The sequence below is a fragment of the Anomaloglossus baeobatrachus genome, chromosome 1 (genome assembly GCF_048569485.1).
Source record: "Anomaloglossus baeobatrachus isolate aAnoBae1 chromosome 1, aAnoBae1.hap1, whole genome shotgun sequence".
In the NCBI taxonomy this organism is placed as follows: domain Eukaryota; kingdom Metazoa; phylum Chordata; class Amphibia; order Anura; family Aromobatidae; genus Anomaloglossus; species Anomaloglossus baeobatrachus.
In genome coordinates, this window is record NC_134353.1 from 336659119 (window position 1) to 336682996 (window position 23878).

General features: G+C 41.8%; 1 protein-coding gene across 1 annotated transcript in view; it reads left to right on the forward strand.

Moving 5' to 3' along the window:
* Window positions 1–19152, forward strand: part of DNAH6 (dynein axonemal heavy chain 6) — a 596499-nt gene extending 577347 nt beyond the window's left edge. The window contains exons 74-77 of the mRNA XM_075352201.1: window positions 1849–1921; window positions 17483–17634; window positions 18587–18809; window positions 19012–19152. Of these exons, the coding sequence (XP_075208316.1) occupies window positions 1849–1921; window positions 17483–17634; window positions 18587–18809; window positions 19012–19115 (552 nt within the window). The 3' untranslated portion in view covers window positions 19116–19152. The remainder of the gene's footprint in view (window positions 1–1848; window positions 1922–17482; window positions 17635–18586; window positions 18810–19011) is intronic.
* Window positions 19153–23878: the final 4726 nt, after the last annotated feature.

Consider the following 23878-nt stretch of genomic DNA (forward strand, 5'->3'; position numbering starts at 1 on the left):
GTTTATTCTAATTTCATGTCAGATAGTGAGAAAAACATGCATATGTGTCTTTTTAGATAGTGGATGTAAACTTCTTATTTCAACTGTTTATAGAATTATCCCATAGACTTGCATATGATGTAGAAATTCCACAGGAAAAAACGCACTTGCGTTTTTGGTGTGTTTATGTGGCAAAAACGCAAAACACTTGTATATTATCCTCACCTAAAGATGACAATACCAGGAAGTTTCAAAAACATAACAGCTTTATTTAAAGGATTCACACCAAATGGTGATTAAAAATGCAGTTTCAAAACTGCATGTAAAAGTGCAATTCAAAATGCAAGTAAACCAAGATGCAGACATGGCGTGGAAATTCTGCTGTGTCCAAAGGTCAACGGATACTGATCGGGGAATATAGCACTGCAGGTATAGTGAATTTTATGTGCAGATTTTTCTCATAGACTTTTATTAGATCTGGAAAATCCACAGGCCAAAAAATGCATTATTTTGCCAAGAGATGCAAATTTTGTGCAGAACTGTCACTCACTGTGCACACATTGCCTAATCCGGTAATCAGTCATTGAGTTCAACTATTCTAGCAAAATCTGTGCTCCAAAAGCCAAGTAGCACTCCTTCCTTCTCAGCCCTGCCATGTGGCCAAACAGTAGTTTTGATAACGTATAGGGCATCACCATTTCTGGATAAATTGCGTTATACATTTTGGGGTCCAGTTTTACCTTTTAACTCTTGTGTAACTGACAAATTTTTAGCTAATAAAAAAATTACATTTTTACTACTGAAATGTTATCTTTCCACGTCCCTCTGTTATAAAATTCTGTGAGGCACCTGTGGGATCAAAATACTCACTACATCCCAAGATGAATTCCTTAAGCAGTAATACCTCGACGTTTATTCAAAGAATAGTGTACAACCACATATGGGGTACTGCCACATTTGGTTAAAACTGCATAACATACTGCCCTGTCCACTATCTCAAATTATTCCAAATGTAAATTATATATTTGGTGTTGAAACAGTATTTTAGTGGAAAAAATGTAATTTTTATGTTTTCACAGCTAAATATTATAAAATTTTGTGAATCACCTGTAAGTTAAAATTCTCAGTACACCGCTAATGAATTCCTTGAGGGGACTAGTTTCGGAATTATTGTCACTTGTGGGGGGATTTCTGCTGTTATGGCATGTCAGAGGCTCTGTAAATGTGACATGGTGTCCACAGTCTATTCCAGACAAATTTACTCTCCAAAAATCTAATAGCGCTCTTTCCTTTTTATGCCGTGCTATGTGCGAAACAGCAGTTTTTGACCACATATGGGGTATCATCACATTGGGAGAAATTGCATAGCAAATTAAGTATGATGTCTCCATCCATTGTGAAAATTACAAATGTGGGACTAAAACAACATTTTAGCAGAAAAAAGTAATTTTAAAATGTTTTGTGACGCATCTACAGCTTCAACTTTCTCAACAAACCCTTAGATGAATTCCTTGTTTGGTCTAGTTTCCAAAATGGGGTCACTTGTGGGAATGTCTACTGTTTTGGCACAAGAAAACAGTCAAGACTGGGATTTGTTGAAGCGTTCCAGAGTTACGACCACATTAACTGACACTGGGTAGATTTCCAAAATTTGGCTTGGTCATTAAGGTCAAAATTAGATTGGTCTTTAAGGGGTTAAAAAGTTTTTTGTAAAAAGACTTAAGTTCTTAAATTTTATTCAGTTACAGAAGAAACAAAATTAAAATGCAACTGATACAGTGATGTAAAAGATTTCTAATATGCCATATGTACAATTCGTTACTTTATAAATTGGGGAGTATATTTTAAACCTTATATATTTTCTTTTAGGCGTGGATACGCCAAGGTCAGCCAAAGTCTTTCTGGATTTCAGGATTCTTCTTCCCTCAAGGTTTCCTCACAGGTAAAAAAAAATAAATCTTTATGTGGCTTAGTTTAGGCCACAACCTTTTTTTGGATAGTAATGACAGAGTACAAGAATTTATTTTTTCAGTCCTTCTTAAACCATTTATATTATTATATTTGGGTCCTATAGCTAAATGAGTCATAAATTCACTAATGCCAAAAAACTACATATTTTATTATAAGGAAATAGACATATAGAGATAAAATGGCAGTCAATGTAAAGACAACGAGCAAATACATGCACTGTAGGAATCTCAGGGTATAGAAGGGCAAATGTAGTGCACCACTTATGAACAAAGTGTGCCCAAATGAGTACTAGCAAATATGATGCAGGACAAGACCTGTGTATTCCCATATAAATCAAAGACAGCACAGAAAGAGGCATAAGAAAAAGGACACTGCTTACCCATTACTTCCTTAGTGAATACGAAGCACATGTGTAACCTGACATACATTTCGTATGGGCTTCGTCGGTGTTATCATATCATATGTGTCTGATCACTGCTATTTAGTGACTCCCACAGATGTCCGTGACTACACTGCCATTAACGGCGCATGCTAAGTCGCACCCACACCCAAATGCAAAGCAGATTAGCTATCATTCGTTGTAGAGGAAAATCCCGTGTGATATCAAATACTCGTGCATGTTGCTTAGTGAGAGCATAAAAATTGTTCATTGATTGCGGCAGGACTGGACTGAGGAGGTGTACCACCCTTGCAGCAGTCGGACTGCTCGGATCCGGGGTTGCTGAGGCTCGAGGGTCTCCGGACCCTGGGGCTTGTGGCCACTCGAAAATGAAAGGGGGGTTATTTACAGGGAATAAGTGTTAGTGACGCCACCCATGGTTCGCGTTAAGGGGAGTACCGCCGCTGCCGATGGGAGTACCCAGGGGAGATGGAGTGGGACAGCCAGATGATGTTCCCTCCACAGGAGGGACCATGTTGGTGCGACCATTAAGCAGACTCTGACACAGGAGTAAAGCAAGTCTCTGGGTGCCGCTGCCACTCTGGGGAGCTTGTCCGGGAATCTGTCTCCGTTGGTATTGCTAGTGGTCGAGAGCCTACCTCCATGCACTTGTGTTTAGACGTTTCTGAGTGACCCCTTGGCCTGAAGCTGTCGGGGTCCCGCTCCCTATAATTAAATAGAGGAGCTGTGCTCTCGATAGCTGACACTTGGGAGATCAGTGGGCCACAGAAGCTGGAAAGCCCTATCCCCCTCGTTGTGTTGGTGCCTTCGATCTCTGAGTTCTTGGGGAAAGTTCATAAAAAGACTATCCTCCACAGGTGAATTATCAGGTTGTGTGAAGCTGCTCCCTGATCTAGGGTCCAGTACCCTGCTGTGCTCGGTACCGGTCCGGTTACTAGATTTTCTGGTGCCGACCATTCTCCAAAACTAAGTCTAGGCACCCTTCTCCAATACCCTGCAACCGGGTCTCTGACTCCTCTGGTCCCAGACCACCGTCTGCAACCTAACCAACATCTCAAAGGGAGCTACAACTCCCTCAGCTCCTCACTCTTTGGGAGCTACTACTGAACTGACTATGTCCCTCCCACCAGTCTGCCTGACCCCTAGGCGGGTGTCTCTTTTCCAGTTAGACCACTAACTGGTGTGCCTGACAGGGTGTGGTGTGAGGTGTGGTTAGGATTTGAGTGCTGATGGAAGCAATACTAATAGTTAGGATCCCAGAACCATGGAGGGTGAGTTCTTCACCGTAAGAGAAAGGAGTGCCGTTCCCTGTGACACCCTGATAAGGTCAGGGGCGTCACACATACACACCGGTACCATCTTGTAAGAGGGTAAAAATTCCCTGCCATTGATAGATGAATAGATGTATGTGTAAAGTGACATGTACACAGTAAGAGAGAATTCATAAGAGCAGAATAAGGATTAAAGAGAAATTACAAAAGAAAAGAAGCTCATTAGATGATAGAGTCCATGTCTGTTAGGAAAACCTATCAGCACAATAGGGTATGGCAACCCCTATTACAATCAGCAACCTAATTAAAGTGACATGTGCAAAAATAAAAGATATGTAATTGAATATAGAAAAGAGAGAAAAATAATTTGTGAATTGTGGAAATCTATCAGTCACACGGCTGCAGAAGTGCTCAATAGAAAATACATCACAAAAATACAATGTCACAATCCATATAATAAAAATGACCTTCCTTCCCTTGTAATAATCTAGTTGCCTGCCTTTCAACTGACTCTAACGTCTGAATTTCTTTGTCCTTTTCTTTGTCCTCTATATTTATCCTGTTATAATCCTTTAACGGGCCAAAACCACCCTTTGTTTTTCTTTTGGAATTAATGTACAGTTAGGTCCAGAAATATTTGGACAGTGACACAAGTTTTGTTATTTTAGCTGTTTACAAAAACATGTTCAGAAATAGAATTTTATATATAATATGGGCTGAAAGTGCACACTCCCAGCTGCAATATGAGAGTTTTCACATGCAAATCGTAGAAAGGGTTTAGGAATCATAGCTCTGTAATGCATAGCCTCCTCTTTTTCAAGGGACCAAAAGTAATTGGACAAGGGACTCTAAGGGCTGCAATTAACTCTGAAGGCGTCTCCCTCATTAACTTGTAATCAATGAAGTAGTTAAAAGGTCTGGGGTTGATTACAGGTGTGTGGTTTTGCATTTGGAAGCTGTTGCTGTGACCAGACAACATGCCTTCTAAGGAACTCTCAATTGAGGTGAAGCAGAACATCCTGAGGCTGAAAAAAAGAAAAAATCCATCAGAGAGATAGCAGACATGCTTGGAGTAGCAAAATCAACAGTCGGGTACATTCTGAGAAAAAAGGAATTGACTGGTGAGCTTGGGAACTCAAAAAGGCCTGGGCGTCCACGGATGAACACAGTGGTGGATGATCGCCACATACTTTCTTTGGTGAAGAAGAACCTGTTCACAACATCAACTGAAGTCCAGAACACTCTCAGTGAAGTAGGTGTATCTGTCTCTAAGTCAACAGTAAAGAGAAGACTCCATGAAAGTAAATACAAAGGGTTCACATCTAGATGCAAACCATTCATCAATTCCAAAAATAGACAGGCCAGAATTAAATTTGCTGAAAAACACCTCATGAAGCCAGCTCAGTTCTGGAAAAGTATTCTATGGACAGATGAGACCAAGATCAACCTGTACCAGAATGATGGGAAGAAAAAAGTTTGGAGAAGAAAGGGAACGGCACATGATCCAAGGCACACCACATTCTCTGTAAAACATGGTGGAGGCAACGTGATGGCATGGGCATGCATGGCTTTCAATGGCACTGGGTCACTTGTGTTTATTGATGACATAACAGCAGACAAGAGTAGTCGGATGAATTCTGAAGTGTACCGGGATATAGTTTCAGCCCAGATTCAGCCAAATGCCGCAAAGTTGATCGGACAGCGCTTCATAGTACAGATGGACAATGACCCCAAGCATACAGCCAAAGCTACCCAGGAGTTCATGAGTGCAAAAAAGTGGAACATTCTGCAATGGCCAAGTCAATCACCAGATCTTAACCCAATTGAGCATGCAATTCACTTGCTCAAATCCAGACTTAAGACGGAAAGACCCACAAACAAGCAAGACCTGAAGGCTGCGGCTGTAAAGGCCTGACAAAGCATTAAGAAGGAGGAAACCCAGCGTTTGGTGATGTCCATGGGTTCCAGACTTAAGGCAGTGATTGCCTCCAAAGGATTTGCAACAAAATATTGAAAATAAAAATATTTTGTTTGGGTTTGGTTTATTTGTCCAATTACTTTTGACCTCCTAAAATGTGGAATGTTTGTAAAGAAATGTGTACAATTCCTACAATTTCTATCAGATATTTTTGTTCAAACCTTCAAATTAAACGTTACAATCTGCACTTGAATTCTGTTGTAGAGGTTTCATTTCAAATCCAATGTGGTGGCATGCAGAGCCCAACTCGCGAAAATTGTGTCACTGTCCAAATATTTCTGGACCTAACTGTATTTATACATTTTTTGGGGATTTATTTTAATGTCCTTGTCGATTTTTGTTTCAGTAGCTAATTTTGCTTGCTTGATTTTTTTTTTTTTGCATTTCCTATTGAGATTTTTATACTCCTGAAATGCTATTTCTGTATTCTGAGACTTCAAGATTTTGAATGCCCTTCGTTTTTGTATATTTTATTGTGTACTGTCTTATCTATCCATAATGGTTTCTTTTTATTCCTGGACATTTTGTTACCAGAGGGTATAAGTTTTCCACAACTTTCTAGCAGTATATCCTTAAACTTGCCCCTGGTATCCTCAGTTATCATGACATTGTCTTAATCTACAAAATGAATCTCTTCTCAAATTTGTTGAAATCAGCTTTCCTAAAATTCCAGGTTTTAGCATTTCCCCTTTGAAATGTTCTATTGAATATTACTTTGAAACTTACTATATTATGGTCGCTATTGCCCAAGTGCTCCCGGACCTGTACATCTGAAATTTTATCTGGCCAATTTGACAGGACCAAATCCAGCAAATTATCTCTCCTGGTTGATTCAGCTACCAACTGAGTGAGGTAATTGTCTTGAATTGTAGATAAGACCTTACAGCTTTTAGCACAACCAGAAGATTCTATGTCCAACTGAATCTCTAGATAGTTGAAATCCCCCATAATAAGGACCTGATTATTATTATTTGCTACCCTTTTCATTTGCTGCAGCATTTCATCCTCTACCTGTTCAGCTATGTTAGGAGGCTTATAGCACACTCCAATTAGCAGCTTTCCATTATTGCCCTCCCTTTGTATATTTACTTATACTGACTCTACATTGTTGCAGCTCTCCTCAATGTTGTCACGGAGCACATGTCTTAAGTTAGGTTTAATAAATATACACACCCCTCCACCTTTTTGTCTTTCCTGTTCTTTCTGAATGTAGTGTAACGCTCTACATTTATCACCCAGTCATGGCTCTCATCCAGCCAGTTTTCCGTAATGCCCACCAGTGCCACCACATCATAATCCTTGGATGACATAAGCATCGCCAACTCATTCATTTTGTTTGCAAGACTTTTTCCATTTGCTAGCAGACATTTACTACTATTAACACCATTCTTACTCCTCGGCTCCCTACTTTCCTTGCATGTACAATCCCCCCTAAAACCCTCCTTGACCTCTATTGTCTCACGCTCTCTGTCTATTTATCTACTTTTTTACACAACTACCCTCCCTTTCCCCAGATCCTAGTTTAAAAGCTCTTCCATCCAGCTGACTATTTTTTACCTCTGCATAGCTACACCATCCCCATTGAGGAGCAGCCCAACCCTACTGTAAAGCTTGTAGCCGACAGAGAAGTCAGCCCTCTTCTCCATGAACCCAAACCCTTCCTTCTTGCACCAATTTCTAAGCCACCTCATTCTTTCCATAAGCTCCTGCTGTCTTTCTAGTGAGACTCATGCAGTGGCATAGCAATTGCTTTTGCCGCCCGGGGTGGTCATCAAATTTGCTGCCCCCCTCCGTTGGCGAGGGGTGAGAGGGGGAAGGGAGGGTGGAAGCTGAGATTGGGGATAGCTACCTTACAGGATGGATCTAGACAGCAGGATCACAGCAGATGGAGGAGGCAGCAGATGGAGGAGGGTGAGAGGTGGGGGTAGGGGGCAGGAGATGCAGGAGTGTGAGAGGTGGGAGAGTGGGCAGCAGATCGGGTAGGGGGCAGCGACTGATGGGGAGAGCGGTGGCAGATGAAGGTGGGCAGCGGCTGATGGAGAGAGCAGTGGCAGATGAAGGTAGGCAGTGGCTGATGGGAAGAGCGGTGGCGGATGGAGGGGGGCAGCGGCTGATGGAGAGCGGTGGTGGATGAAGGCGGGCAGCGGCTGATGGAGAGAGCGGTGGTGGTTGAAGGCGGGCAGCGGGTGATGGGGAGAGCGGTGGCTGATGGAAGGAGGCAGCGGCTGATGGGGAGAGCGGTGGCGGATGGAGGGGGGAAGCAGATGGAGGAGGGTGGTGGCAGATCGGTGGCAGTAGCGTCAGTGGATCGGGGGCGGTGACTATTACTGCTGCTGCTGCTGCAGGGGCTGATTGGGTGCAGCGGTGGATAGGGGTACTTACCAAATGGCACTTGCAGGGATCACTCTCCTCAGCTTTCACGGATGGAGTGAAGCTGAGAGGAGTGGTTACCTACAGGTCACCGGCCCCAGATCCAAGGTGATTGGAGAGATCGGTCACAAGGCCGATCTCTCCAATTAGAGCTGGGGGAGGGTGAAACAAAGTTCACCCAGCTCCAGCCAATGATTAGTGCTATAGCTGCACTGATCATGGCTGGATTTCAATGATTCAACCATTTTCAATGGATGAAACATCACAGTGGCTGTGATTGGCTGAGCGGCGTTTGTCAGCCAATCACAGCCTCCGTAGGTCCGGGGGGGAGACACCACCCCTCCTTAGGTCAGGCAGAGGTCCACTCCTCCCCGAATCTAAGGTTTTTGCACACCGATCGCAGCCACCGGGGCTGCGATTTCGCCATGACGTACTGGGTACGTCATGGGTCATTAAGTACCATGTCACCATGACGTACTCAGTACGTCATGGGTCGTTAAGGGGTAAAAGATGTTCAGGAATGCAGCTGCGGATGGCCCTTTTCTATAAGCTTTCTATTTTTTTATTTTTTACCCCCAAAATGCCACCCCCTGACACGTGCCGCCTGGGGCGGACCGCCCCCTCCACACCCCTTTTCTACGCCACTGGGCTCATGGCACTGGTAGTATTGCTGAAAACACCACCTTGGAGGTCCTGCACTTTAGCTTCTATCCTAGTTCCCTATAATAATTTTTAAGGACCTTCTATTGCCCTCCAATTTTGTCACTGGTGCAAATCTGCACCATGACCACTGGGTTTTCAACAGCCTCACCTAGCAATCTTTTTATCTGATCCACAATATGCCGAACCTGAGCAATCGGCGGATAACTGTTCGGCATTCACGGTCTCGGTGACAGATGACTCTGTCTGCTTTATTATAGAGTCCCCACCACCCACATCTGTCTGGCCATTCTTGCTATCCTATTTCCCTCTTTCTTACAGCAGTAATTTTCCTAGTTTCTAGGAGCAATGTCCTGCTGTTGTGATACTAGTCCTGGGCCTGTATCCATCATTTTAGCCAATATCAGAGGAACATATCTGTCTCATTCTCAAGAATTGCCAAACTGGAATTGCGCATGTGGTTGAGAAAGTGTGAGCAGAAGACGCATACTAAAGGGAGTTGACAGAGGTCTCTTTACGGTACACATCAATGTGAGTCATGCCATACTCCTGAACCATAAGTTCAATATTCAGAAATTCAATGCATCATCTGGGATATTTGTACGTGAGCTTGATATTAAGGTCATTAATATTCAGTTCTCACATGAAGCACTGCAGTTTGTCTGTTCCTTTCCACTCAATCATCTGCAAGTCATCAATATAGTGATACCATCCCAAAGAGTGTGAAGGGCGCCTGTGTCAGCGTGAAAGATGTTTTTTCCCAAAGGCCCCCACTGGAGGCATCTAGACTTTCCATCTTTTCTACGATACTTATCCCATAAACTGTTGTGGATGTGTTATCCTCAAGAGAGCAAATGGACAAAAATTATCTCTAGTGGGTCTGAGAAGATGTCTATGTTTTATATTATAATAAAGTATATAGTTTTTATGACATTAGTGGATTCATGACTCCTTTAGCTATAGGAATCCAATTATTTTTGTATTCTGCCGCACATTTATTGATCTAGTGTATCATGGTCTCCTACCTATGCTCATAGGTGTGGCTGACTTTGGTAGTTTAGATATTGTTGAAAGATATTCGGTAACATATATTTTCCATCCCCTGCAGAGCCATTAAGTAATAGATTTTAGACCCATGCATGTAAGTCTAGCTCGTAATGCTGTATTTTCCATGGAGTTTTCACATCAGGGATATAGAGCAGGTGAAAAAATGTATTTAACACATTACCATTTTTTAAAGTAAATATATTTCTAAAGGTGCTAGAGACATGAATTTCTGATGTTGTTAACAACCCATTCAGTCCACACAGGCAAATAAATCAACCCATTGATGTCCTATGCGTAATGAGGAGCAATGACACAGGGAGCAAATATTGAACATTTGAAGAAAGAGATGTGTAAAAAGCCATAAAAGGCATGACAGCAGCTGAAATCTAAGAGTAATTCGAAAGCAATCCTGTCGCTTATTGAACATAATAGCAGCTGGTTCAACTGATGGCCTATAAAAATTGGTTTCATTACAAAAGTGCCATACAAGAAACATCTCATGATGGGTTAAACCAGTGAGCTGTCTCATGACCTTTGCAGCCTTATTGTTGCAAAACATACTGATTACATTGTTTACAAAATAATTTCTAAACTACTGAGAGTTTCAGTGAGCACTATTGGGGCCTTAACTGGGAAGTTTAAAGAACATAATTTCACCATAAACCAGCCACGACTAAGTCCTCCCCGCAAGATTTCAGATAGACAAGTGAAACAAATTATCAGAATAGTTTTTCATACAGTACATGTCAATAGCACCTTTAGAAATGTATTTACATAGCAAAATGGTGACGTGTTCAACACTTATTTTACTCACTGTATGTGGTTAACTACTTCTTTCTTCAATAACGTTAGTTGATTGCTGCGGTAAAAGAAGCTGGCTTCTTCTTGAAAAGCTGTTGTTTTCTAAGGCAACCCTTTTAAATGAGAATTTCTGCAACTAAGGGAAGTTTTGTTGCTTATTTAATGACTTGGTGATGAATGTGGCATTATAGGGAAATGTGCATTCTCCATAGTCATTTATGTTTTATCTACAGTATTTGTGTTTTCTTATAAAGTGGATTTGCCAAGAAAAACTCATTTATGAAAATCTTTAAAGGAAACAAAATTTGCAATAAGATGTGATTACAGTGCTGGCCAAAAGTAATGGCACCCCTGCAATTCTGTCAGAGAATACTCAGTTTCTTCCTGAAAATGATTACAATCACAAATTCTTTGGTATTATTATCTTCATTTAATTTGTCTTCAATGAAAAAAAAAATTGTCATAAAGCCAAATTGGATATAATTCCACACCAAACATAAAAAAGGGGGTGGACAAAAGTATTGGCACTGTTTGAAAAATCATGTGATGCTTCTCTAATTTGGGTAATTAACAGCACCTGTAACTTACCTGTGGCACCTAACAGGTGTTGGCAATAACTAAATCACACTTGCTGCCAGTTGACATGGATTAAAGTTGACTCAACCTCCGTCCTGTGTCCTTGTGTGTACCACATTGAGCATGGAGAAAAGAAAGAAGACCAAAGAACTGGGGTATCCAAATTGTGAGGAAGCATAAGCAATCTCAAGGCTACAAGTCCATCTCAAAAGACCTGAAAGTTCCTGTGTCTACGGTGCGCAGTGTCATCAAGAAGGTTAAAGCCCATGGCACTGTGGCTAACCTCCCTAGATGTGGAAGGAAAAGAAAAATTGACAAGAGATTTCAACGCAAGATTGTGTGGATGGTGGATAAAGAACATCGACTAACATCCAAACAAGTTCAAGCTGCCCTGCAGTCCGAGGGTACAACAGTATCAACCCGTACTATCCGTCGGCATCTGAATGAAAAAGGGACTGTATGGTAGGATACCCAGAAAGACCCTACTTCTTACCCCGAGACATAAAAAAAGCCAGACTGGAGTTTGCCAAAACTTACCTGAGAAAGCCTAAAATGTTTTGGAAGAATGTTCTCTGGTCAGATGAGACAAAAGTAAAGCTTTTTGGGAAAAGCCATCAACATAGAGTTTACAGGAAAAAAAAAGAGGCATTCAAAGAAAAGAATACGGTCCCTACAGTCAAACATGGCGAAGGTTCCCTGATTTTTTCGGGTTGCTTTGTTGCCTCTGGCACTCGACTGCTTGACCGTGTGCATGCCACTATGAAGTCTGAAGACTACCAACAAATTTTGCAGCATAATGTAGGGCCCAGTGGGAGAAAGCTGGGTCTCCCTCAGAGGTCATAGGTGACCCAAACACACTTCAAAAAGCACTAGAAAATGGTTTGAGAGAAAGCACTGGAGACTACTAAAGTGGCCAGCAATGAGTCCAGATCTGAATTCCATAGAACACCTGTGGAGTGATCTCAAAATGGCAGTTTGGAGAAGGCACCCTTCAAATCTCAGGGTCCTGGAGCAGTTTACCAAAGAAGAATGGTCTAAAATTCCAGGAGAGCATTGTAAGAAACTCATTGATGGTTACCGGAAGCACTTGTTCGCAGTTATTTTGGCTAAAGGTTGTGCATCCAAGTATTAGGCTAAGGGTGCCAATACTTTTGTCTGGCCCATTTTTGGAGTTTTGTGTGAAATGATCAATGATTTGATTTTTGTTTCATTCTCTTTTGTGTTTTTTCATTGCAAGCAAAATAAATAAAGTTAATAATACCAAAGAATTTGTGATTGCAATCATTTTCAAGAAGAAACTGAGTATTATCTGACAGAATTGCAGGGGTGCCAATACTTTTGACCAGCACTGTATGTAAAAGAAGTAAAGTAGTAAAGTCGTCCCTTAGCTATCTTTAGACTTGGTACATGTAAATATCATATTATAGTACGATTTCCACAACTACAGATACTATTTGTAATTCTTGGAATATTATACATTTTCACATATATATGAGATGACAGAACATATAAGCATATATTCCCTAATTATCCTATTAGCATAATGAGACTCATACATTATAAATGTGTAGAAACTATATTTTAATTTACATGAGAATTCAAGGTGAATAATATGTTCTGAGGCAGCCGTCTCCTGCCCTTTGTGTTGTTATTTTGGTTTTCTCTGAGCATCATTCTCCTGCTCATGTGTTATGTAATGTAGGAAAATTTAATTAAAATCAATATACCCATTAAGTACAATGAGTATCTATTTAATTTTACCTTTAAACATCATTTTAAAGTTAAAATAATAAGTAATGATGCTAAATCCTTCCTTGAAAGTTATTGATCTTGAGTTATATTAGGTTATGAAACACATCCAAAATTTGCAGGTTTTAGCAGCCCAGATAGCAGATCTGCGGATCTCTTGCCGGGTCAGTGCCCGCGCTCTGCTGTAGTGTATTGTGGGTATTGTCTTTTGTACATTCTTGGATATCAATAACACTTCACAAGAATTGCTCCGCAGTGTAATTTATTACAGGAGTTCAGCTAAGCCGCTGCCGATGTTTCAACAAAAATTAGTCACCTACAACCCTGGCTGCCTATCTATACCTTTCCACTGACATCTATTCTGCTAAGCTTCACTCGTAAAATGAACAATATCTTTTTTTTCCCTCATTTCTAGTCTCACATCACCTCCTGACCTCTTAATCCTATTCCATCTTATTCCCAACCTGTTCTTTGTTCTTCCCTATCTGTTTTCCCTGTGCTTCTGTGCTAGCAGCTTTCCTTTCCTTGGTCATATATTGCTGTAAAGCCAATAGCCAAAAACCTCTTACATTACTGATGTTGGTTGCTTTTTGAATGACTGACGCATGAACTGTTTTACAATCTCTCTTCTAATTCCTTTTTTGTTCTGATCAAACTATTTTAACTTCAACTATTTAAGTTCTGCCTTCACTAAGATTGCTAACTATCTCCTGGCTTCTTCAGCTAGTCTTTGATGACATCATGCTGTTATATTATTCTTTATTTCTGCATATATGCAAAAGAATACTATTATTTCTGCATATATGAGCTTGATTTTGGCCAATTCATCAATTTATTTACAGTTTTGTAATGAGAATAGATGATTTTTATTCTGAAGAGAACAAAATCTATCATAACTTTACTATTCTTTTTTCATTTATTTCATCTGTTTCTCAAATCTAACATCACAAATTCATTACCTAGTCACAATCTGTCACAAGACATCACAACACCCTCCTATCCTTCTGACTTCCCTTAGAATATAAATTCTTAGTATAGACAATTTGTTCATAGAAATATTACATCCATATTTTTATCAACAAGCAAGACAACCAAACTCCTTGTTGGTGTGCTTGTCCTTTGTTGTCTACATTACTATATTACGGTCACAAATTAAACCTTCCCATACACTTTAAATAGTTGTTTGGCAAACACTAAATTCTTTACTATAATCGTGCACACTTGGCTTAATGTGCAAGTTTGCTTTTTCTTAAGGGAGATAGAATTAGGCCATTGTCAATCACCTCCAGCAGCTATATACACTATATGCTTGGCGAGCAACATTTAATTTTTTACCCCTCCAAACTATAAATCTGATCAACTTAAATTAAACTTTAAAGCAGGGGTCTCAAACTCGGCTGGGTGTATGGGTCGCATATAGAAAAAAAAAATAATTTGGGGGGCCACATTCTTTGCAGGACCAAGGGACGTTTTTAGTGGTACCATTTATTTCTCTTTACAACTTTTGATCACTGTTTTTTAACAGATTTTGCTTGTTTATTGTAACAAACATACACGTTTTATATATATATATATATATACATATATATATATATATATATATATATATATATATATATATGTATATATATATATATATATATATATATATATATATATATATAAAAAAACATTTTTAATGGTGAAATAAAATCATGTTTTTTAATTACTTTTTTTTTTACATTTTGTCCCCTTCTTGTAAATAATATTACAGTTAGCACCATGTAGTAATTTTGGCCAACATCTTGTAGTAATTTTTCCACCCTTGTCCTGATCTTTTAGTAATGTACCCCATCTTGTTCCCCTTCTTGTAGAAAAGTTCCCCATCCTCTAGTAATGTGTCCACCCTGGTCTCCATCCTGTAGTAATGTGCTCATCCTGTAGTAATATGCCCCATCCTGTAGTAATGTGTCCATCCTGTAGTAATGTGCCCATCCTGTAGTAATTGCCCATCCTGATCCCCATCCTGTAATCATGTGTCCCATCCTGTTGTAAAGTGCCCATCTTTGTCCCCTGGTAGTAATGTTGCCATCCTGGTCCCCTGGTAGTAATGTGCACATTCTGGTCTCCTTGTAGTAATTGTGCTCATTCTGGTCTCCTTGTAGTAATTGTGCTCATCCTGGTCTCCTTGTAGTAATGTGCCCATCATGGTCTCCTTGTAGTAATGTGCCCATCCTGGTCCTCATCTTGTAGTAATGTGCCCCATCCTTGTCCCCATCCTGTAAAAATGTGCCCATCATTGTCCCCTTATTACAAATGTGCCAACGTTGGTGCTCTTCTTGTATTAATGTCCCCTTTTCTGGTCCGCTTCTTGTAGCAATGCCCTGTAGTAGTCTTGCCTATTGTGCCACTCTTCACACACACACGCACACACGCACACACCATTCATACAGCTCTGGGGTTATACAGCTCTGGAGGTATACAGCACTGGAGTGGAGGGGGACGACAGACAGTTCTGGGGGTATACTGCACTGGGGTTAGAGAACAGAGTTCTGGGAGGATATACAGCACTGGGGTTGGGAGGACAGACAGTTCTGGTGGTGTATACAACACTGGGGTCAGGGGACACACAGTTCTGAGGGTATACAGGCAGTGCTGGGGTTGTAGTGGCAGACAGTTTTGGTGAGGTATACAGGCAGCACTGGGGTTGAGGGAGACAAACAGTTCTGGGGGGTATAAAGGCAGCACTGTGGTTGGGGGGACGGACAGGTCTGTGGAGTATACAGGCAGCACTGGGGTTGGGGGGGAACAGACAGTTCTGAGGGATATACAGGCAGCACTGGGGGTATACAGGCAGCACTGGGGTTGGGAGAAACATAGTTCTGGGGGTATAAAGGTAACACTGGGTTTGGGGGGACATACAACTCAGCAGGATGTTGGTGCTTCTGCTCCTCTATTCATCAGTGGGACTGGAGCTCAGCACATGGCACGCTACCTTTGCCCACAGATGAACTTGCCCTGGACGCACGCTCAGCAGAGAACGCTATGTGCAGGCATGGATTTAACTGCCGGCAGCCAGGAAAGTGCAGCTGCCAGCCCGAGCACTGCGGTCCCCAAAACAGGGCCAGAGGGCTGCAGGATACATAACTGCCCTTCCTGGCTATCCTCCATTTCCTTGTGTCCTCTTCTTGCGCCTGCAACCCCCTTGGTGATCATGCCCCTTGCGCCGCAGTCAGTCAACACTTTACTTCAGATGCGATGCGCAGACTCAAGCTCTGTGCACAGCTATTCCACGGGCAGCCGCCGCTGATCAGATGCAAGCAGGTGACATCATACGCTTCAGCTACTGGCCTCTGGTTGACCGGTAGCTGCGATAGCTGTGCACAGAGCTTGACTGCGCAGCGATGGCAAATCATCTGAAATAAAGCGCGGCCTCTGCACTGGCCACGATCATCAAGGGGGCCGCAAGAAACAGCCTCTATGGCCACATACAGCCCATGGGCCATGTGTTTGAGACCTCTGCTTTAAAGGATCTTTCATTAGATATAAGCGGATCCCTTCACATGACCCTTGTCCATGGTCAAGGTCAGTAGCCTTTGTGAATTTCCTTACCCTCCGGGATTCCAGGCTTGACTTATGATTACCGAACAGGTGAAACATCACCTGTGCGCTGCATGCTGTATGCCATACATTTTATGTCTGCCAGCCCAGTTAATATGAGTCTGGGATCCCTGTGGCAAATAAATGTATGCACCTCCTGTCCATGGACAGAGACTACTAACCTGGACCATGGACTGGGGTTGCATGAAGCGATCCGCTAATCTTTAACTACTCTGAGGCAGGTTTTGATGCCAAAACAAGAAAAGTTAAATCTTTATTATATACTTTTTTTACCATGCAATCTTGATTTTAGATTCAAAAATTGCATCAAAATGGCATTTATGAAGCATCCAAATTGTTACTGACTAGTTGGTGTCATTAGTGTGTCCCGCCGGGGGGAGTCCTGAGGCGAGTCTGGTATCAGAAGGTCACAGTGCATTACTGCTGACAGATCCACTGCTGTTACTTGAATAACATCTTCTCGCTAGTGGTGCTATAAGACTAAGCACCTTTTTCTGCCTGGCTGCTGGCTGTAGTTTTCAATCTCAGGTTTAGCTCTTTGCGCTCACTTTCCTTCACTATTTAAGATCACGTGTCTGAGCAGCTAATGCCTGCAATAGAAACTGAATCCTCATTTCTATGTGGTCCACTTTGGAAGGAACCTGCTGTGGAAGAAGTTTGTCATGTTGAGTACAGTGGTGGTGTTAGCTGCACTGAAGTTGCCTGGAGTGCTTTTCCTTTTCCTGTCTATTCCCCCTGTTTGTTTTCCTACCCTTGTGTTTCTGTATTGTAGCAGCAAGACTAGCGATCTCATTGGCCTATTCACTAGCCAGGGTGAGTTTAGGGAAAGTGAGGGCTTAGGAATGTGGTCGACAATGGGTTGAAAGATCCGGTATAGGGACCTCAGGGAGTGCAGGGTTCAGATGCAGGTGAGTGCAGGTGGTGACCTCTCTCCTTAGTGCCAGGGAACTCTGTTGTATTGTTACTCCTGTTTACCCTGCATGTAGTTACTCAAACTGGGGGTTTGTGGGTATTTTGTTAAACCCTATTAGTCACGTGCATTGCAGTTGGAGTCTTTAAACATTTACTTATTTCTTTTAGGGATTCTTCAAAACCATGCAAGGAAATATAACTTGCCGATAGATGAACTTAGTTTTCACTACAATATCCTCCCATGTTATCGAGACCAAGCGGCTGTAATTGAAGCAATTAAAACCATGAAGTTTGGAGAGGAGTTGCCCATGGATAAAGAGGTACAGTTTATTACTATTTCTTACAATTTTTTTACAACAGCTAAATTGCTCCAAATGTGAATTGATGATAGAAAAGGATGAAAAATTAGGTGACAGATGGTCTGTTCTGAAAAGCACATTTCTATCAGCCCTGGTATATAACAGATTGCAGCCTGTCTACAATTATAAGCTCATCATCAAGGGCCAGTGATGATTGTTTTTTTTATTTTGGTTTAAATAACCACTTACATTTTCTATATGATTCACCACATTTCACCTTTACAATTGATTCATAGATGTGGCTGTTAACACAGAAGATCCTCTATTTATAATCTTATTATCCTTTATCCATGAGTAGTTAGAATCTCTAACAATGAATTAGAATTATTTACTATTAATGTTCTAATTTTCAAAATTTAAAAAATGTTTATACAAAATTATCATTCTTGTCCTCAGAAATAAAAAAAAGTAATTCCTATTCCTAAGTGTATGTAATTCGTTGAAATGATACCATATCTTTACTAGATTCACTTATGCAGCTATTAATTTTTATTTTTTTTAGTATGTTCAGGCACGTATCTTTCCTTTAGATATTTTGTTTTTTTGGTTTTTTTTAATAAAAGTGGCTTTGGTTAAAAAGTTTTTATTTTTGCATGTATTTCAAAACACTAAATGCTGGACAAAAACAAAGGGATGATAAATTACTTCATAGTACATTACACAGAATATTAGTTTTTAATCTCTTATTCACTTTGAAATTCAGCGAAACAAAGGTTTCTCAAGTTCAAAGACCTAATCTCATAGGAATTTCATCATATTCAGTTTTAGAATTTGATATAATTTCATGTAATTCTCTAATAACATGTACATTATGATATATTTTTGTTATAAGTTATGCTAAGACCATCATAAATTATATTTCTATAATTACTAATCAATTAGTAACAAATTTGCAATCATATATCTGTTTCAGTTACCTACTCCTGAAGATGGTGTTTTGGTCCATGGGATGTTCATGGATGCCAGTCGCTGGGATGATGAAAACATGGTAATAGAAGATGCATTGCCAAGGCAGATGAACCCAATGTTGCCTGTTGTCCACTTTGAGCCCCGACAGAATTATCATCCAAGTCCTGCATTATATCAAGCACCTCTATATAAAACTGGAGCCAGAGCTGGCACACTATCCACCACAGGTAATGCCAAAATCATATTGACACCTAATGTAATTGTCTTGGTGTAACCTTAGCATATGTGTTATACTATTCTTCATAAATCCTCATTTATTGTTATGGTTGAGAAGAGAAGGGTTTACGCTAGTAAATTACTCCTGAGCCTTTTTCATAGAGGCGGGAAAGTAAGTGTTAATTCTTATCTATTCCTATTTTTTTTTGTCAGGTCACTCCACTAATTTTGTGGTGACGGTGCTTCTACCTTCAGAAAGATACAGCGATTACTGGATATCCAAGGGCTCAGCGCTGCTTTGCCAACTAAATGAATAACTTCTAAATAAAAAATATACCCACTTTCAATGTAATGTGCCAAATAAAAGCATATAAGATTTTAAAATATGTTAATAAAATACCTGTTTTACAAAGAGTTTTTGGGATGTTCTTAGACTTTGAATGCTGATTTTTTTCTCTATCTTGTAGAATTCCTATTCTAAAATTCAACTCTCTTTTAAAATTCCAAAAATGTCTCTCATTTGCAAAAAGCAAACTATAATCCAGATTTTGTTAGTTCTAAATAAAAGCTGTTGCTTAGAACAGTAAAGCTCCCTCCTCTCCATACACATGATAGTCGATAGCCATCACTTCTGAGTCCTCCATATATAAAAACACTTAATTTGGTTGTGCATTCCAGTGGTATAAGAAAGATACTGCCACTCCTCTGGTATCAGCTTATCCCCTGGAGAATTAAAGGATCGGCCTTCGGAAATCCAAAGTACCTTCTCTCCCATGACATCATCATTAGACTGTCTGCTGATCCTACAAATATCGTGTAATGGGACAGTAAATATTTGCTTAGAGTACCGTATTTTTTGGACTATAAGACGCACCTGACCATAAGACGCACCCTGGTTTTAGAGGAGGAAAATAGGAAAATAAAATTTTAAGCAGAAAATGTGGTCATGACACACATATGGGGCGAGGATCTGCTGCTGACACTATTATGGGGTAATGTCCTGCTCATATACTCCCAAGCCTGCTCATATACTCCCCAGCCTGCTCATATACTCCCCAGCCTGCTCATATACTCCCCAGCCTGCTCATATACTCCCCAGCCTGCTCATATACCCCCCATGCTGCTCATATACTCCCCAGCCTGCTATATACCCTCATCCTCCTCATATACTCCCCAGCCTGCTATATACACCCCATGCTGCTTATAATATACCCCTATCCTGCTCATATACTCCCCAGCCTGATCATATACTCCCCAGCCTGCTCATATACTCCCCATGCTGCTATATACCCTCATCCTGCTCATATACTCCCCATGCAGCTCATATACTCCCCAGCCTGCTATATACCCTCATCCTGCTCATATACTCTCCATGCAGCTCATATACTCCCCAGCCTGCTATATACCCTCATCCTGCTATATACTCCCCATGCAGCTCATATACTCCCCAGCCTGCTATATACCCTCATCCTGCTCATATACTGCCCATGCTGCTCATATACTGCCCATGCTGCTCATATACTCCCCAGCCTGCTATATACCCTCATCCTGCTCATATACTCCCCATGCTGCTCATAATAAACCCCTATCCTGATCTTATACCCCCACCATCCTGGTGTATGGCTGCATCCTGTGGCACATAAAAAAAATAAATGTTCATACTCACCTCACCTCACTCCCTGCAGCACCGCTCCTCTTACCGTCTGTCAGCGGCAGCGATGCTGAATGCAGCCGTCCTCCTGCGGCATCGCGATGTCCTCCGGTGGTCTGTGCCGGCGGCTGCGTGGGGACACGTGCGCACAGCGATGACGTCATCGCTGTGCGCGCCGCTAGTCACAAGTCAGCTGACCGGCACAGACAGGAGACCGCGGTGCTGCAGGGGAACGGTGAGTAATGTGTACTGATTCACTGCCCCCCGCACTGATGATGATGTTCTGGGGGCAGTGAATACAGCCACACATGATCACTCCAGGCTGCAGTTGCCAGGGGTGATCATGCGGCCGGCTGTTTATTCCTTATCACTCCACCCACCTGTCAGCGCCGACTTCATCGCTGAGAGATGGGCGGGAGGATGGGCGTGCATATTAAATGAGCGGGCCCACGTGGTCACGGCAGGCTGCTACAGCCTGCTTGTGCCCCCGATGACTCACTCCACCGCAGCACCCACATTCCCCGCAGCCACAGTCAGACCATAAGACGCACCCCCAACTTTCCCCCAACATTTGGGGGGAAAAAAGTGTGTCTTATGGTCCGAAAAATACGGTATGTTTTTTGTTTTCTTAGGAAAATCCACATTCTAGTAAATTTTAGTGTGACTCTTATCCCTATAAAACCCATTTGAATGTATTTCTTTTTTAAATTGTTACAATAAGCTTAGGCTCATCTGATGACCAGTACAGTGACAATTGAACATCAGTTTATTTAAAAATCATATTTAAGTTTCTGGCACTTAGGGGTACTTTGCACACTACGACATCGCAGGTGCGATGTCGGTGGGGTCAAATCGAAAGTGACGCCCATCCGGTGTCGCTGTCGACATCGTAGTGAGTAAATAATTTTTGATATGATTAACGAGCGCAAAAGCGTCGAAATCGTATTATCGGTGTAGCGTCGGTCATTTCCATAATTTTGGAAGGACCGATGTTACGATGTTGTTCCTTGTTCCTGCGGCAGCACACATCGCTGTGTGTGAAGCCGCAGGAGCGAGGAACATCACCTTACCTGCGTCCCGGCTGCGATGAGGAAGGAAGGAGGTGGGCGGGATGTTTACATCCCGCTCATCTCTGCCCCTCTGCTTCCATTGGCCGCCTGCCGTGTGACGTCACTGTGACGCCGCACGACCGCCCCCTTAGGAAGGAGGCAGTTTGCCGGCCAGAGCGACGTCGCAGGGCAGGTAAGTGCATGTGAAGCTGCCGTAGCGATAATGTTCGCAATGATAATGTATCGCGTTCGGCATTGCAGCAATCGGCTTGCGATGTTGTAGTGTGCAAAGTACCCCTTAGTCTTATAATCATCTGTCGAAATCTTCATATTCTATCACCGCCGCGCTGGGCGTACTTCTGCAATTTCTGAACTGCCGGGTCCTGCAGTGTTTCATGGGGCATGTCGGAGGTCACTCTTCATTGCAAGTCTAGGAGAGCTTCATTCTGGCTCTCATAGACTGGCATTGAGAGCTTGTGATGTCACTTCTGACTTCCAGACAGTCAGAAATTGTAGTCACAAGATGGTGCCGCTGGACTTAAATGGCGCTGATAAAAGGTGTAAATGCCAAAAGGTACGTTTAAGACTCCAGTAAGAGATTTTAGATTAAAATCACCACACCAGCAGTGAAAAAAGAAATGCTGTAGTGATACTTTAAGCTGTGGGTGAATGAGTTTAGAAAATTCAATATTTTAGAGTAGATTATGAAACCAAATTTTTTTCAGCAAAAAGTTTGAACTTTCTCTAAAGCTCAACTCACACATCTGATAGTTCTGCTTTGATTTTTTTTTGTGTATCGAACATGTATCCATTCTAGTTTTCTTGGCCTTTTCATTATAATGTTCTTCAAAACTAGACCATTGAAGGCAATGGAGCAGCAGAAAAAAAGCAATAAAAAAACAGAGTGCAAGGATGTCTTCTGTGTTTCTTCCTTGTACTGTCTGTTTCCCTCATGCTCAGAAAAACTGGAGAAACCTTTAAAATTTATTTTACTCTAATGATAAGAACAGAAGACACGTGGGCGGTAAAAATTGGCACACAACCTAAAGATGAATTTAAAATCGAATCTGACACACTGAGAAAAAATAGCTAATAGGTTCAGAGAACAAGGAGGAGTTTATACCTTTTCTGAAGTTGTAGATTCAACACAATGTAATATATAATGGTGAGTGTATGTGTGTATGTATGTATGTATGTCCGCTAAAGGAATCCGCACCGTCGCATTTACAATCACAAAATTTTGCACAGACACTTCATGTGACCCAGGGAACGTCGTAGACTATGTTTTGACAGGAAAATGTAAGCCTGCGCTTTATAGTTACTCTCTAAAAAACATGCCTCCATTAAAGTAAATGGAGCCTGGAACTACTGGTTTTAATAGCAGCTGTGATTGGTTGCTATAGGAACAAAGACATTGTTAGTATAAGAGGCTTACAGTATGTGTGAGGTAATAGACAGTCAGACATAGACACAGACCGAGTAAGAGGCAGACGAGGAAAGAAACAGACAGAGACAGACAGGCAAAGAGACAGAGAGATAGAGACAGACAGACGGTGAAAGAGACAGACATAGACAGACAAAGACAGATGGGGAAAGAGACAGACGGGGAAAGAGACAGACCTGGAAAGAGACAGACCTGGAAAGAGACAGACCTTGTAAAAGACAGACCTGGAAAGAGACAGACCTGGAAAGAGACAGACCTGGAAAGAGACAGACAGACAGGAAGACAGGGACAAAGACAGGCAAACAGGGAAAGAGGAGACATACAAAGATAGATGGGGAAAGAGACAGACCTTGATAGAGACAGACGGGGAAAGAGACAGACAAATAGAGACAGACAAGGAAAGAGACAGAGACAGGCAGACAGGGAAAGAGACAGACAGGAAAAGACACAGACAAAGAGATGGGCCAAGACAGACAGGGAAAGAGACAGGAAAAGAGACGGTGAGACAGACAGGGAAAGAGGCAGATGGGGAAAGAGGCAGATGGGGAAAGAGACAGATCTGGAAAGAAACAGACAGGGAAAGAGACAGACAGAGAGACAGACAAAAACAGACAAGGAAAGAGACAGACTGGGAAAGAGATATACCTTGAAAGAGACAGACCTGGAAAGAGACAGACTTGGAAAAAGACAGACAGAGACAGGTGGGGAAAGAGACAGACCGGGAAAGAGACAAACCAGGAAAGAGACAGACCTGGAAAGAGGCAGATGGGGAAAGAGACAGACGGGGAAAGACACAGACGGGGAAAGAGACAGATGGGGAAAGAGACAAACAGGGAAAGAGACAGATGGGGAAAGAGACAGACGGGGAAGAGAGAGAGACAGACAAACACAGACATAGAGACAGACACAGAGATAGAGACAGATAGACTGATACAA